At 51.4% G+C, this 15,804-nt stretch overlaps 5 protein-coding genes across 5 annotated transcripts; 2 read left to right on the top strand and 3 right to left on the bottom strand.

The window, feature by feature from the left end:
- Positions 1–515: 515 nt before the first annotated feature.
- On the bottom strand, positions 516–5,897 carry AA0111_g7848 (ATP-dependent bile acid permease; the record flags this gene model as incomplete). The annotated part of the gene is made up of 3 exons (XM_028654230.1): positions 516–1,306; positions 1,357–5,720; positions 5,833–5,897. 3 exons carry the CDS (start codon positions 5,895–5,897, stop codon positions 516–518), a joined length of 5,220 nt encoding a protein of 1,739 aa, XP_028504661.1.
- Positions 5,898–8,596: 2,699 nt separating this feature from the next.
- On the top strand, positions 8,597–10,030 carry AA0111_g7847 (hypothetical protein; the record flags this gene model as incomplete). The annotated part of the gene is made up of 1 exon (XM_028654229.1): positions 8,597–10,030. One exon carries the CDS (start codon positions 8,597–8,599, stop codon positions 10,028–10,030), a length of 1,434 nt encoding a protein of 477 aa, XP_028504662.1.
- An 87-nt stretch (positions 10,031–10,117) lies between these two features.
- Positions 10,118–10,854, bottom strand: AA0111_g7846 (hypothetical protein; the record flags this gene model as incomplete). Its single annotated transcript, XM_028654228.1, has 7 exons — positions 10,118–10,169; positions 10,219–10,377; positions 10,428–10,470; positions 10,520–10,600; positions 10,656–10,662; positions 10,731–10,751; positions 10,804–10,854. The coding sequence occupies 7 exons, from the start codon at positions 10,852–10,854 to the stop codon at positions 10,118–10,120; spliced, it is 414 nt and encodes a 137-aa protein (XP_028504663.1).
- Positions 10,855–11,175: 321 nt separating this feature from the next.
- AA0111_g7845 (CDP-diacylglycerol--glycerol-3-phosphate 3-phosphatidyltransferase) lies at positions 11,176–12,975 on the top strand (the record flags this gene model as incomplete). The annotated part of the gene is made up of 2 exons (XM_028654227.1): positions 11,176–11,319; positions 11,629–12,975. The coding sequence occupies 2 exons, from the start codon at positions 11,176–11,178 to the stop codon at positions 12,973–12,975; spliced, it is 1,491 nt and encodes a 496-aa protein (XP_028504664.1).
- A 303-nt stretch (positions 12,976–13,278) lies between these two features.
- On the bottom strand, positions 13,279–15,012 carry AA0111_g7844 (GPI mannosyltransferase 4; the record flags this gene model as incomplete). The annotated part of the gene is made up of 4 exons (XM_028654226.1): positions 13,279–14,233; positions 14,283–14,410; positions 14,468–14,847; positions 14,904–15,012. 4 exons carry the CDS (start codon positions 15,010–15,012, stop codon positions 13,279–13,281), a joined length of 1,572 nt encoding a protein of 523 aa, XP_028504665.1.
- Between the last annotated feature and the right edge of the window lie 792 nt (positions 15,013–15,804).

Genomic DNA, 15,804 nt, shown 5'->3' with positions numbered 1-15,804 from the left:
GGAACTAGGTGTTGGATTATGGTAGGTTAGCTGGGCAGCCCGGACTTCCCAACCTCTGGCTTGAATTAGTGATCGGTGGTCACTAATGGATTATGCATTCGGTCAGCTTCAAGCATCCGCCAAGATCCGATACAACATCTCTGAGCGCCGGCATACACTTGCTGACGAGCACTGCTGACTGGAACTCATCATATCTGCGCAAGTTTAGGCAAATCACGAATTACTGATCGTTGGTACGTCAACGTGTCAATTATGCGGCGCAAAAGAAGCCGATTAGACTGAACTATGTGTACACTAAGAGCAGACAACCACCCATATGCTCTGGTATACGCCGAGACAATAAAACAAAAAGGAAATATGCTTGCGCCCTAATGAGAAGCGGGTCTTGATCGCTTACTTTTTTCTTTCCAAACCCCGTCTAAATTTCATCACTCTCATCCGCCCACCCTGTTCATCCTCCGAGCCCTATGTACAAGGAAAATAAGTGCGCGATCGTACGTTCGAAGCAGGGATCTCTATTCGGCAGCCGTAGTAGGCTTCGCTTCGTAAGCCGTCTTCGCGGTACTGGTCAAGGTCTCTAACTCTCCACTTGTTTCGCACATGGACCGGAAAGAACCGTCTTGTTTCCGAACAAGATCGTATGGATGACCATATTCAATGACCTCACCCTTATCCAAAACAAGGACTTTGTCGTAGTCGATGATCGTTTGGAGACGATGAGCAATTGTGATGGTGGTGTTCTTGATCTGACGGATGGTCTCCTGAATCTTTGCATCGGTTGCGTAATCGATGGAAGCCGTGGCTTCGTCCATCAGCAGCACCTTGGGTGCCTTGAGTAGCGCTCGAGCAAGACAGAGCAGTTGCCTTTGACCTTGCGACAGGTTGGAACCGGACTCTGATACTGGGGAGTTCAGGTTCTTGAAAGGGTTCTTGTTCTCGGCCTCCATCGCAGCTTGTGCCGCAACATCGTCCTGGTCTGCTGGACGCCCGTCGGGCATCACTAAGACGGTGTCTTCTTGTGTCTCGCCACGCTCCCAGTCGCGGTTTGCGAGAATGGATCCAGGATTGGTAGTAGCGGCTGAGTAGCTGGCATTGACATCTGCAGTCACGGCGCCTGATGTAGGGACAGGGATTTGGACAGCGTGGGGTGGGGAGGCGCCTCCGGTAGGTGTCACAGTGCCAGATGCCGGACGTGACAGCGTTGAGATAAGGTTGACTTCGCGTAGTGCAGTGTAGATCTCCTCATCAGTAAAGATTGAGAAAGGATCAAGATTGCTGCGAATAGTGCCTGTGAACAAGGTCGGATCTGTTGGATGTTAGCACTTGCTGAATCTTGATGAACCTATATTTGCTTACCTTGCGGTACCATGACGACATTCTCCCGCAAATCATGCAGGCCAATTGTACCAACATCGATGTCGTCAATCAGAATCTTGCCCTTTTCGGCCTCCAACGCTCGGAACAAGGCAAGAGCCATTGAACTTTTACCAGCACCTGTCCTGCCCACTACACCAACCTTCTCTCCTGGAAGGATTTTGAAGGTCAGGTCCTTCAAGACAAGGTCGAAGTCAGTCCTGTATCGTGTACTGTAGTTGATGAACTCTACGGATCCCTTGCTTGGCCAGTTGGAAGGTGGGCGGGTCTCTGGAATAACAGAAGGAGCCTCCTGGTCTACATCGAGGTACTCCTTGACACGCTCGACCGAGTTCATATTCTGCTCGTTGGCGGAGTAAAGACGAACAAACCACAAGACGTTCTCAGTGAAGGTAACAGCGTAGGTGAGTGCGAGACCAGCGGCACCTGCATCGATGCGCCCAACGCTGAGCACAACGAAAGCTCCGGAGAAGAAGGCGACCATAGCACCAACGACATCCACTCTGAACGCGAGCCATCTGTTAGCTGCCCAGAGATAAATGAATGGTCGATGTTGAGTGTTAATCTTGTTCAGGTTCTCGCGAATAAAGCGGCGCTCATCACCGTAAGCCCTGATGGTCGTCATACCAGATAGAGTTTCACCAAACTGCTGATACAGCGGGCTTCGATGTACGGACTCCAATCGCTTCAAGTCGCGTGATGAGTTGATGTAGAAACGACCGATGAGGAAGTAAAGTATTGAAATGAAGAAAGCCGCGATCAGGAAAGCAGGTGTGATGACCGAGATAAGGATAACGATCGTGATGATAGAAGCGAAGCAATGGACAACACCAATAGCGACAGGCGCCACCTCTTGATCGACAGATTCAATATCCTTGGAGAATCTGTTCATGAGTTGACCGAGCGGGGTCTGATCGAAGAAGCGGAATTTGGCATGCGTAACTTTCTGAATGAGGCGTTCGTGTATGCGTTTGGATGCAGCTAGAGAACCACCGAACAGGAAGCCTTCTCGTAAGAATGTGATAAACATGAAGATGAGTCCAAGAATGGCATAGACACCCAAGAAGTACGCCGAGTTAACATCTGGGTTCGGGGCGCTGAAAGTGGTTTGCATAGTGTTGTAGGCATACGACTGCTGCTCCGGTTGGGCTGCAAAGAAGGGAATGTTCCAGCTGCAGGTGCCACTGTTCATACATGTGCCAATACCGCTCAGAGTCGGCGCGTGTGTTACCGGAGTCTGATGGTGTGTACCCATGACAGCATAGCCCCTTTCTGCGTATGCGTTTGCCCACGTGCGGATCCAGAGATTAGTAGACACCGAGGAGATTTGTGCGGCTACGAAAGCGATAGTAGCACCAAGCCAGTAGTACCACGGGCCCATAGCTCGCAGATACATTGTGATGATGCTGAGCTTGACACCACCCTCGGCCTTCTTTTCCTCCTGGCTGTTGCTGGCTGTTGTCTTCTTAGCGTCCGGTTTGCCATTCATAGTGACATTGGCGGATCCGTTGGCGTGATTAGCATCACCGTTCGCCTCTTCACCTGCATCCGAGGAAGGCTCTTGAGAAGGAGGCTTGGAAGCACCTCGTGAAGCGGGTTGTGATTTTGTGAGATCTTCTGTGAGCTTTCCGGAGGTGATGATTTCATCTGCTGTTCCTTGTGCGACTATCCGGCCGTTCTCGAGTACAACGGCGAACTCTGCATGTGGCAGACAGAGACTGACATTGTGTGTGACCAGGATACAAGTTCGATTGGCCATGAGCGGTCCATGAAGTGCGTAGTGGAAGATCCATTTGGCGGTGTGGGCATCGACAGCGCTCAAGACATCATCGAGAAGAACATGACGGGCCTTGCTGTACAGTGCACGAGCCAGCGAGATACGTTGCTTTTGGCCTCCAGACAGCGTTACACCTTTCTCTCCTACTATCGTCTCGTCACCGTTGTCGAGTATCTCGAGATCTCGCTTCAGAGAGCAAGCCTCGATGACATCTCGGTAGCGCTTTTGGTCGAAATGGCTAGCGAATACAATATTGTCCTTGACTGTACCATTCACAAGCCAAGCTTGCTGAGCGCAGTAAGCGATACTGTCGGTGAGTCCTGTATCGGGGTCGGGAGTCATGTCTTCTCGGCTGAGTCCACCTGGTAAGTAGACGCTTCCCTTGAGCTTTGTCATCTCACCAAGCAGGCCCATCAGCAAAGACGTCTTGCCAGACCCAGTGGGTCCAACGACAACGTTCAGCTTGCCCACACGGAAAGTTAAATTGAGATCCATAAGCTTGAAGGCGTCAGCTGAAGCCTGGTCCGCCATGTCCGTTCCACCCCAGCTGAATGTACCATTCTCGAATCCAATGATGGCTTGGCCATCGTCGTCCTTCTTCTGGGTGATAAGCTGCGCGTACTTGTCGGTCTCAGGCTCCGAGAGATACTCCTCGATACGATCGACCGAGACCTTGGATTCTTGAACATGAGCAACCATGTCTGCGAGTTGGTCCAGCGGGATCCTAAGAATTTGAAACAATGAGAGAGCAGTGAAAGCGACAGACGGAATGAGCGCTTTGTGTTCGACGTTCGTGTAGACTAAGAAAGATAAGAACGTGATTAAGACTGGTGAGCCCGACCATATCGTAGCTGCCACCGCCCACAGAATATAGCGCCGTCGCAGATGCTTGAGCTCAGTGTATCGCTTCTCGTTAACCAGTCCGATGAAACGCTGTTCCCAAGCAAAGAACTTAATGATTCGGATATTGGTAAGAACCTCGTTTGTGGTGTGGATACGAGCATCGGTAGCCGCAAGAATGAGCTTCTGAATCTTGGAAAACTGTCGCGCGACATACATGTTGATGGGAAGCAGGAAGACCATCATGCCGATACCGGCAATTGAGCTGTAGCCCAGGATGCGGTAAAGTAAGAAGATAGCCACAACGACTTGGACTGGAGTGTTTGCCCAGAGAAAATGGAGATAGGCGCAGATTTCGCTGACCTTGAAAGCGTCGACAGCCATGAGGTTGATGATGGCGCCGGTTGTGACCTGAGCGTCAGATACTGGCTTTGTGACGTCTTCTTCTTTGGCAGCTCCATTCACCTTCTTCTTGTTCTTGCCGAAAGTGAACATGCGCTTCAATCCCTTTGGCTCTTCGTCTTGCTCCTGCTTCTTCTTCTTCGCCTCGCCCAACGTCTTCTCAGTAGTAGCTGCTGCTCGACGCTTGAGTGCTTTGGCATAAATCTCTCCAATGATGACGGCGCGTAGACGAATGCAAATCTTTCGGCCGAGCCATAGCGCTTGACCATCTGCAAGTGCGGACAAACTGCCAGAGACGAAAAGCAGAATGACGTAGAACCATGCGGCATTGGCGGGTGTCAAGTCGGGCTTCTCAACGTACTCCAAAATAACCTTTAGAAGTAGTGTCGGGGCGAAAGTAAGGAAACCAGAAATGGCAGCCCAACCTGCCTGGATGAGTAGGCCTCGCTTGAAGTGCTTTAGAAGATGGTAGGCTAAGCCTGAGGTTTTCTTGACTTGACGGTAGTTCGCGATGACCGCTGCGGCCTTGTCCTTGGAAGGCAGATTCCAGACATCGGTAAGCTCGTATGTCTTTTTGTATCCAGTCCAAACGATGGGATCCACCCAGCTGAAAGTAGCAAGGGAGAAAACACTGGCGACAGGTTCCCGGGCAGGCGCGATGTCGCCCTCGTACTCCAATTCTACTGCCTTATTGCCTTTTCTAGAGCACAGAGAGATGAGAAACAATAGCGAAACGAGGGCGAAATCGCCAATCATAAGCTTCTGGTGTAAAGGCGATCGCGGATGGATAATGGCTGATCGGAACAGGAGGACGCTAAAGACCCATTGGAACCCGTAGATGAAGGCAGTGTGGTACCAGAGATGGGGGAATGAGAACCTGCTCGTGCTAGAGAGGAGCAGTCGCAGGGACGCTAGAGTGGCGATGTAGGCCCAAACAGCGACATTGGCAATGGCGGCGAGTTTGCCGTGCTTGCCCCATACATTGGTCAACAGCACAGTGATATGAAGTCCAAGCTGTGCCAGGACCGCCAGCTCTTCGAGTATAACGACCGTGAGTTCTCCGCGAGGTTTATCTACAGCCATGGTGGATACCGTGTTGACTGCTTGGAGCGCAAGGTCTTCATTCCGCTCCAGTTCGTCGTCGGCCTCGCTGTCGGCTTCATCGCCATCGTAGTGGCGGCTTCGGTAGGACCAGACATTGCCGGGATCTTCGAGGACGCTGTAGGCGTGGTAGTACTTGGAGGCGGTGGCGGCGAAGTAGAGTTGGACCAGCAGGTAAGCGACGGATACTCCGCATACGATGAGAGGAAACAATGTTTGGAGATAGCTGTGACGTGTTAGCCTTCAGAGTCGTTTGTGGTGGCGCATCGCCAATCGGACGGCTGCAGTGGCATCTGAGACAGCGCGTGGGATAGCGCAAGCCAAAAAGAAGCACCTACTCTTGCTCGAAACACCTGGAAAAGTCGTCTCTGCCCCAGAGCGGGCCTCGACAGTGGGCGAACATGCTGTCTGCCGCTGCGAGTTGTACGAGACCTGTTGTGACCTGTGGTGGTGTTCAAACCCTCCAGCACTCGCACTCGTTATTGACGGCTGTTGAGGCGCATTGGGACCTGAAGAGCGGCCGGGGAGTGTATTCGCGCCTTCTGCTCGATTGCGCCGAAGTAAACAAACGTTCGACAGGGGCCTCCAGGCAGGTGCGTCCAGGATACGGTGGTTTGTGAGGAAAGATGCTGCTTCTTCGGTTTGCGCTTCTAGTTGCCGCAAGAGCCTTTCCAGATCCGCACTGACGTTCACGCGCGTGCGCGAATCGACGAATGATGTAATTAGAGATTTCAGCCGATGTGCGACCGGGCTGATCTGATTAGATAGCGGACGATCAGATAACTGCTGCTCTATGGACGACGGGTGCAACGGAGCACACTTTCACCAAGCACAAACTCCTCTATCGAAACGTTACGGTGGTTGCTCGCGGAATGGAGGATAGTCTTGACAAGAAAGCTAGATCGTCACGGCATATAGTTTGACAAGGTTTGTCTCCGCTTGACTCAAGGCGACATGGTTGTGCAGCACACGCATCCGCTGCGCATGTGTCACGGAGCAAGCAATGCATCCATTTCACGGCTTTTTCGCGCTTTACCGCCCTGCAGCTTCACACTACACAGTCACAGCAATGTCCTGACCGCCTCGTCAGACCTCTCAAGTGTCGTGTTATTGAATCAGAATGAGTCGTTAATGTCCCCAAGGGCGAAAGAGCCGGTCAAAAGGGCGCAAACTGAGACTAGCTGTGAATCTCCCGCTTTCCATGTTGGGCCATCGTTCATGTCGCCCGTGCAACTAGGTCTTGTGCACGCTGGGCAATGCCCATATGCCAACGGCGTCTTACTTTGCGCAACGTCTGGCCTGATGCTTCTCTTCACTACCAGGAATGCCATGGTTGCCCGTGCCTGTTGGAGTCCCGAGCTAAAGAGCCTCACGTCCGCCCCAGAATTCGATAAGCATCAATAAACTCTATCTATACCTCGTATCTGACATCGGAGAGTCATCTGTGACCTTCCTATAACAACGACAGCTCTATCGCGGCTGCCGGACTTAGGAAAGTCCGGGGTACTGTGGTGGCTGCAAGCTGCTTGCGACCAGCTCCGCGGGCCATGGGTAGTGGGACCAAGCGTTAGCTCCCCCACAGCTTACCAATCTGCATCTGCCGTGCATGCGGCCTGTAACGCTGCTGACATTGCCAATAGGCCCTCTGTTAGGTGCGTCCTACAAGTCGGTGAAGCCCTCGCACACATTTCGCACTAAGATGCCTGCTGGCGCCATCTGAGGATTGCCGGCTCCCCCAAGCGCGCTCAACGCTTTGGCCAAGCAACACAGCGTTGAACGACGCGCTGCTCTCGAGTCTTGCGACATGTGAACATGTCTCGATACCGCTGTGCTTGTTGCCGTCATACTGGAGACGTCTTAGGAATTTTCGCACCATGGCACCAAAACTTCGACACCGCTACTAAGCCTTCATTCAGAATTTCATAGTACCCAGGTACACCCAGCTCGCACGTGTGGAGAAGAATTCGTGTACAAATCTCCTTTTCAAAGTTGGAATGAGAGGACGCACCGCGAAATGCGACATGACCCGGGGACCACGCTGACGATGATATGGGATAGTCCATGCCGCTGACATGGCAATCTTGGAAGCCCACCTGAGCAATTTGACTGAACACGTAATAGAGAAGATGTACGAACGCAAACGAAAAGCAGTGACTGGCTCGTTCACGGCGAACTTCGGGTCGACCCATCCTCCTGGCTTTCAACCTGCATATCCAGAGCTGCCACAGGAAGCTTCAAGCTCCGAGGGCCACACAGCCTATGGGCGGCGGGCCACAGGAATGCTGTAGGGACCGTCCGCAGCATACAGACGAGGCACTAACTGCACACACGCCGCTTCCTTACATTCACACCACCTTTCCAAGCTACCATCACGATTCTTCATAGTCATTGACCCGCATACACAACGCTATCATTGCTACTGAGATTCTCTCTTCCTTTGGCCATGAGGACAATGCGACGGCTGCGTGGACGCTTCACTTGCCTAAGAGCGCCATCACACATCAACGTATTGACCGGTCAAGTTGTTTCAGTCAGCCTCTTTAGTTCGAGACACATGTCGAATCGCTGTAGGTGGCAGATGTACGTCTTATACAAGATCTGACTTTGCCAAGTAAACATCAGTGGGAGCCACATGCTACGCCGCGATCCTTTTCCGACCAGTCAGAGACAGTCTGACTCCACACAACTATTTCAAAAGTAAGCAAGGTGAGCTGGAGGACGGCTATGGTAAGTGGTGCAAACACATGTAGGTGAAAATATATGTAGGATTCTCGATGCTGAATCGCTTTTTGACCTTACGCCCCTTATGTAAGGGTTTTAGGTTGCATGCTTCCAAGGCTTTTGAGCGCTTCAATTGGGTTCTTCTATTGGGAAAGGACGTATTGGAAAGAGCTACTGTGTGCTTCGGGACATGACGGAATGTTGGATGCAATGTCATGGACGTAGAATGGACCCCAAGAGGCGTAGCCATGCATCTGCACATTCGCGATGTGACCCAGACATGTCAATGTGGATGCTCAGGATCTCAAAAACATAGTATATAAGCTTAGAAGGACCTGCGGTTATTCCAGTGTCTAGGAAGAAGCTTCTGCACTCCCAAAAATGCGTTCTTCTCTTCCCTCAGCGGGCCTCGTAGCCTCCCTCTTCGTATCTACTGTCCTCTCAATTTCCTCCAAATACCCTTCTTCAGCCTTCAGTCCCAACGACATCATCACTCGTGATGTAGCAATAATAGGTGGCGGCTCTTCTGGCACCCACGCCGCTATAAGCCTCAAAGATGCGGGCCAAAGCCTGATAGTCGTCGAGGTCAAGGGCCGTCTGGGAGGGCACACGGAGACCTACACCGACCCTGTAACTGGTCGGGCACAAGACTACGGTGTTCTAGTCTTTCACAACGAGAGTACCGTTCTGGACTACTTCGCCCGCTTCGATATACCCCTAGCCATTCCGGAATTTGCTACGAATCGCGCAAACTACGACCTCAGCACCGGCGTCGAGGTCGATATCAGTGCTCCCCCTCCTGAAGCTTTAGGCGCCGGACTGCAAGCATATGGCACTTTTCTGGCCCAGTACCCGGAGCTTAACAGTGGAATGTTCCTACCGGACCCTGTTCCAGAAGATTTGACCATGCCGTTTGGTGACTTCGTTGTGAAATACGGTATCGAAGCTATTGTGCAAACACTGTACAGCACGAACCAAGGCACTGGGGATATCCTCAGCATGCCAGTATTGGAGCAGGCGCGTGTCAACGGATTGGGTCTAGTAGCGCAACTCGCTGCCAACGGTCTCATCTCTACAGCTCAACGCAACAACAGCGAGTTATACGGCAAAGCGCAGGCTGAGCTCCTCGACGCCGATAGCTTGTTGTTGTCCTCTAAAGTGGTAAACTCAGTACGTCACGACGATGGCGTAGAACTCGTTGTCGAGACACCTGACGGCGTAAAATTGATCTGTGCGAAAAAACTCCTCATTACCATCCCACCGAAACTAGATCTCCTTGCATCGTTCGATCTGCAAGAGCAAGAACGTGACGTCTTTGCGAGGTTTATCAATGCTGGTTACTACTCCGCTCTAATCATGAACACGGGCATACCGGAAGACTTGTTCATATACAACTACGCACCAGACACGCCATACAATCTACCTGCAATCCCAGGCATCTACCTCATGCAACCAACTGCCATCCCCGGTGTCAAGGCAATCTACTACGGTACTGATGTCTCAAATGCGACTTATCCTCTCTCTGACGATTTCATCAAAGGGGAACTCATTGCGAGTATCAAGAGGCTACAGGCTGCAAACCCTGACAAGTTCAATGCAACAGAGCCAGAATTTGTCGTTTACACGTCGCATGCGCCATTCTACGTCCAGGCCACATCTGAGGATATCAAGGCTGGGATTTATGACGAGATGAATGCGCTACAGGGCTTGAAAAGTACGTATTGGAGTGGGGCTGCATTTAGGGCACATGATAGCAGTGCGCTGTGGCAATTTAACAAGGAGGTAGTCTTACCAATGTTGACGAAGGGGCTCTGAGTGTAGACGTCTGGAAGGGTTGACAGCATGTGGAACATCCATTTCTTCTCTTGGTATATACAATGCTTAATATAGGAAATGAATTGCCTACTGTCGGGGCTTGGCAACAGGTGTCCATGGAGAGTACTTGGGCTTGACGCTGTTTACCGTTAGCATACCATCGCCCCAAATGGAGTTCTCTAACGCACGTGTTGTAAGGCTTGTATCCTGAACGGCTCCATGTGAGGGTTGGCCTGTGCTCCTTTGGCTCCCAGACGCGGACCTGGCGCTGCAGAAGCTTGTCTGCGGCTGGCGACTTGTCGACCATGTATGACATCCAGGCGTGCCATCCGGGCTCGATCTGAGAACTGTCACATAATCAGCTTTGCTCTGCTCCCCGTTGTTCAATATAACGTACGGATCGAACTCCTTGTCCTTGTAGTCTACCCAGCGGGTTCGGACTGTACCGGTCAGACGACGGCCTTGATCTCTAAAATTCTTGGCTCTTACGGGGAAGCTCCTCCTCCAAGTTCTCGAAGTACTTGTTGCCGTACTTGTCCTGGCCGATCAGGGTTCCGGCTTTGGTATCACCTGGGCCATGTTAGCACCTCCCGTATCCTGCCTGCTTTTTCATATTCGAGCGTACCGATGTTCTACACGTGCGGGCGACTCGATCAGTCTATCTGCGGTTTAAGGTGAGGGCGCGGGGATGCGAGCGTACCGCCATTTGATGGCCATATTCCTGCGGACGTGTTAGCATTGCGAGGCCAATTATTACAACAACTGAAATCTACCTTAAGGCCAATTCGGCGCAGGTTGCGCAGTGTTCTCATAAGCGTAGACATGGCGGCGGTTGGTCTGCTCAGCGTCTGTGATGCTTGTCGGATGTTGCTGCTTCGCGATTGACGGTGCCAAGCCCCACTTTCACGCTTTACCAAGAACGCGCTAGCTTCCAAGTCATCCTTGTCGCCCAACCCCAAAGTGCATCAAAACTTCAGGAGTCGAAGCACATACCAGCAGTCGGCGTCATATCAAATCAAAGGTCCAACATGATAATACGAAGCTTATTACGTGCCCAGGCCCCAAAGATTGCGGGGAGAAGAACTTTCCGCATCCCCACTCGGACATTCAGAACAACGAGAAGATATTCGACTTCGAATGCTGAGATGGCGTCGCCGGTGCCTCAGAGTCAAGCCTCTATGCTTGCAACGATAATAACAGATCTGGATAAGATAGCGCCGCGATTTGAGATTCAGCCAGATCAGATTGAGATTATTCAGACGCCCGCTGAGTTTTATCAAACGTTAAAGGTAGGTCATTCTTCACTGTTACGTCCTTTCCGTTATCTGTAATGATGATTTATTCTCCGTTTCTACTATGCCGTCTCTTTCTCTAAAGATGCTCATGGTGCTCTTCATCTCTACTCGTCACACGTTTCGCTGTTGTACCATCCCTCTTGTGTTGTGTGTTTGTCTTTGATGTCTAGATCTGCTCTTTACTCTCTTGTACTTTGTTTGGAAACAGCGAGTCAATGCATCATGACCATTGGACGACCGATTCTCCAAGCCACGTGAGCAAGCGCACTCACAGCGATTTTATCTTATACTGACATCTATCAGGACAAAATATCAAAAGCTCAACACCGCATCTATCTATCAACCCTATACATTGGGAAAACCGAACACGAACTAATCTCCACAATCCGGGATGCTCTTCAACGTAATCCAGACCTCAAGGTGTCTTTTCTCACTGACGCTCTCCGTGGAACCAGAGAAACACCAAACCCTTCGACCGCCTCTCTTATGACACCTCTTATTTCAGAATTCGGGCCAGATCGCGTAGAAGTTCGCATGTACCATACACCCAACCTAACTGGTCTCCGAAAGAAGTACATCCCTAAACGCATCAACGAAGGCTGGGGTTTGCAACATATGAAGTTGTATGGTGTCGATGACGAGATCATCATGTCTGGAGCAAATCTGAGTGAAGACTACTTCACGAATCGACAGGATCGGTATCACCTATTCCGATCGAAAGATTTGACAGACTACTTCAAAAGGATACATGATGGTGTTGCAAAATTGAGTTTCGACATCCAGCCCAGTACTCAAGAAGGAAGTGGAGGCTACACCATGTCCTGGCCAACAACAAACGCCGCACCCTCACCCCTGGACTCACCATCAAACTACAGATCCGCCGCGGAGAAACACCTCGCCCACCTTCTCGTCCCATCAAACTCTCCCGCCGCCACCCCTTCATCATCGACCTCAAAAACAACAATCTACCCTATTCTCTCCCTCGTCCCCCTTCTCCCATCCTCAACAGAATTGCCCGCCCTGACCAAAATTCTAACGCACCTCACGAGCCCTCCCCTCCAAAACTCCTCCTGGACCTTCACAGCCGGCTACTTCAACATGACACCCTCGTTCCGCCGTCTCCTTCTTTCCACTCGCCCCTCCTCTGGCACTGTGCTGACCGCGCACCCCCACGCCAATGGCTTCTACGGCTCAAAAGGCGTAAGCGGCCTGTTGCCAGGCGCATACACACATCTCGCGAAATCGTTCCTTCGAAAAGTCAAACACGAGGGTCTAGCCAACAGTATCATCCTGAAGGAGTGGAAGAAGGGTATGGTCGGACAGGAAGGCGGGTGGACGTATCATGCCAAGGGCTTGTGGGTTACCTTTCCTTCTTCCTCTTCTTCGGAGGTGGAGAAGGAAGATCCTAGTTTGACGGTTATTGGAAGTAGCAACTATACTAAACGCTCTTATGAGCTTGATTTGGAGGCCAATGTTGTTATTGCGACGTCGGATCCCGGGTTGAGAAGGAGATTGGGTGAGGAAGTCAAGTGGTTGGGTGAGCATGCGAAGCAAGTCAATGAGCAAGAGTTCGAGAAGCCGGAGAGGAAGGTTGGGATGAATGTTCGAATGGCCATGTGGGCTGTTAGGGTGTTAGGTGGGGCGCTGTGAAGGAGGGCTTCGGGTCTGTATAGACAGGGTCAGGTAGGGTATGATGACATATGTATCAACAATCATAAAAACTTACCACTGAATTTGTATCTGTCACGGTGGGAAGAAGGAGCACTTGTGTGGCATTGTCTTTTTGTTTGATTCTATATTAAGAGAAACTACGTAAAAGATTTGTTGGGTATATATGCAGAAGAAGGTAAGGGGAAAACAAATCGAGTGTTTAGCTTGCGCTGCCAGATTTCTTATGTCTTGTACCACAAATCCAAGAAATCGAACTACCAAGATTCTTTCTAATGTATGTCTCTATTCAGAGGCGGGTTCACCTTCTTCAGGTGTAGACCAACAATTCCGAGCAGCTCGCCACACGACCAATCCACGATCGCCGACAACGCGGTTAATGGTGTTCCAAACGCCATCGTCGGCAAAGTCCATATCGTCAAGATTGAGATGCTGACGGTAGCTCCAGACTTCCCGCAACGAGACTTCTTTTGAGGTGTTGGGGCTCTGATATGGTATCAAAGCATGTGCTGATCTTGGTGCTACCACATAAACAGCGCCGCGATCAGCCTTTGGTGGTTTCCGCGTTCGACAAGGCGGTAGTGCTTCTTTGACCTTTTCGATCATTGTTTCGGCTGGACAGCCCATCAAGTCTACGGTCTGCAGCTCCTCGTTCTTGCCATTCAGCAACCATGTTGGGGGGCTGTAGGTTTTCCACCAGAACGCATGAGAAACTGTCTCATTCGTTTTGGCGATGTTCATTTGGACTGGAACAATGCCACCTTGGTGGTACACGCCCATCAATATGCCGAAAGCGACGTTGAAGACGACCCAGGTGATAATCCAGCTTTTTCTGATACGCGGAGTAGGTATGCGTATCGAGGATAGTATTAGCGGTACGGCAGGCAGTAAGAATCGTGCTTCCTGGTGTGGGAAGATGCTGAGAAAGGCAACGCCGGAAATAGCTGAGACCAGAATCATAGAAATATGCGCCCTGCGCAAGAAGAACAGAAACGGCGTCGCTGGTCCGAGGAGTTGAGGAAGATTGACCAGGAAATGCTGGTATCGTGGGTGTATGCCATGCTGGGCAAGGTTTGCGGAATCGGAGTTGTAGCGGAAATTATTGAAGGGCGTAATAACCGGCCCGTTAAAGACTTTTGAAAAGGTAAACTCGCCAGGGGTATAAAACGCCGTATCCACGCAGATAGCAAGGAAAGCTGTGAAGAGAGCGAATGTAGCCAAGAAGACCAAAGAGAATGGTCTGTCGATGTCAGTTGAAGTTGAGAAGACGACAACCTGGGTTGACTTACTTGCGTTGAAAGTGAGGTAGCAAGGTCGTCGCAGGAAGCAACAAGAATGCTGGAAAGGTAATGCGGTTGAAAATGCCCACGACGACCATGAAGCCGAGGATGGATGAGGCCAGTATGCCGGAGCGCTTCTGCGCCTTGCGTTAGCCGCATATCCTAGATCGGCAAGCGGACCGAAGCAGACCTACCTTGTCGTCTGTTATCCTCTGGATCAACACCAGGCTCCAGAGCACCAACAGTGTTTCGAGACTGTTCGAGAAGGTATGTGTCTGAAACGTCCAAGTCACATAAGAAGATGCGACGAGCATAACGGCAACACGACGCGCGCGGGGTGAAGCGACCAGCTCGTGGATGGCCCAGTCCTCCATGACGACACTCAACGACAGCATGAGTACTCGCAGTGTCCAGTATACGACCGATGGCGAGACATCATAGCCGAAACCCTCCCATAGCCAGCGCAAGATGTACATGGGCCAGCCGTATGCGAGCCATAGCGGGAAGGTACTGCGGATGGGGTTCTCGGAGGTGAATTCCCAGGTTTCGTGGACAGGATAGGAGAAGACGCGTCCTAGAAACAGGTCAGTCGTGGTGGTGGGAAGACACGCAGACAGAGTCGTGACATACCGGCGATGACCTCAGGGCCCTGGAAGTTCTCGTCCGGGTGCAGGTAGCTGGGCGACAGGGCAAAGTAGATGCGCACAAGTATTAGAAAGAAGTAGACTCTCCGCCACATGATGGTGAAAGTCGAGGTGCGCCGTTGTAGAGTATGGCGGGGGTGCGCAGGCGCATATCTGTTGTTGTGTGTTTGCTTGCACAAAGTGAGGCCAGCGAATGTTTTAGTGCTGGCCTACGTCAAACATCAGTTGCACGCGGATAGGGGGGGCCGATTATCAATAGCGAATGGTGGGTAGAGTTTCGCGACTCGTGCACGGCGATGATCTGCGAACTACATCTGGCGGAAAAGCATGGTTGATATATCGGCCGTTTATCATGCGGCCTGATCAGATGTGATGTGGCAGCAAGCGATGATATCTCGGACTCGCCCACGCCAGGGCTGTCTAGGTTCTAGGCTGCCGCTGCGGATCCGTTATGCAGGCTGAAAGGTCACGTGGCGGAACATCAATGGAGTACCTGTCTCGAGATACGTGGGACTGCATCTCGAGTCCATGGGTTCGTTACAGGCATATCTGTCATTACAGGGCCGACGCATGATGAACAAAAGAATTCTGCTACGTCACAACGCGTCCATCTCCACTCGTCGTTGGCATACTAGCAGCGACTGCAGTGCACCCAAGTTCCCTGCATATCTAGTAGCCAGATACCATAGCCAACATGTGTCGATACCAACGACAGATATCTGATGCGCGCAATATTAGCCTCAGGCACCAGCTCCAGTGACTCGAAGTCTATGTCGCATTCTGGTAACTTCTGCCGGCCCAAATGCGGCGTAGAGTCATCCTTCAACTATTTGCGCGTGCGGGGGTCCGCTATAGGCCGTTCCAGTTGCGCAAACATGGTGCATCTA

This window comes from Alternaria arborescens (assembly GCF_004154835.1).
Source record: "Alternaria arborescens strain FERA 675 chromosome Unknown contig_18, whole genome shotgun sequence".
Taxonomy (NCBI): domain Eukaryota; kingdom Fungi; phylum Ascomycota; class Dothideomycetes; order Pleosporales; family Pleosporaceae; genus Alternaria; species Alternaria arborescens.
The sequence above is the reverse complement of the archived record's forward strand: the minus strand, read 5'-3'. Positions and strand labels throughout refer to the sequence as shown.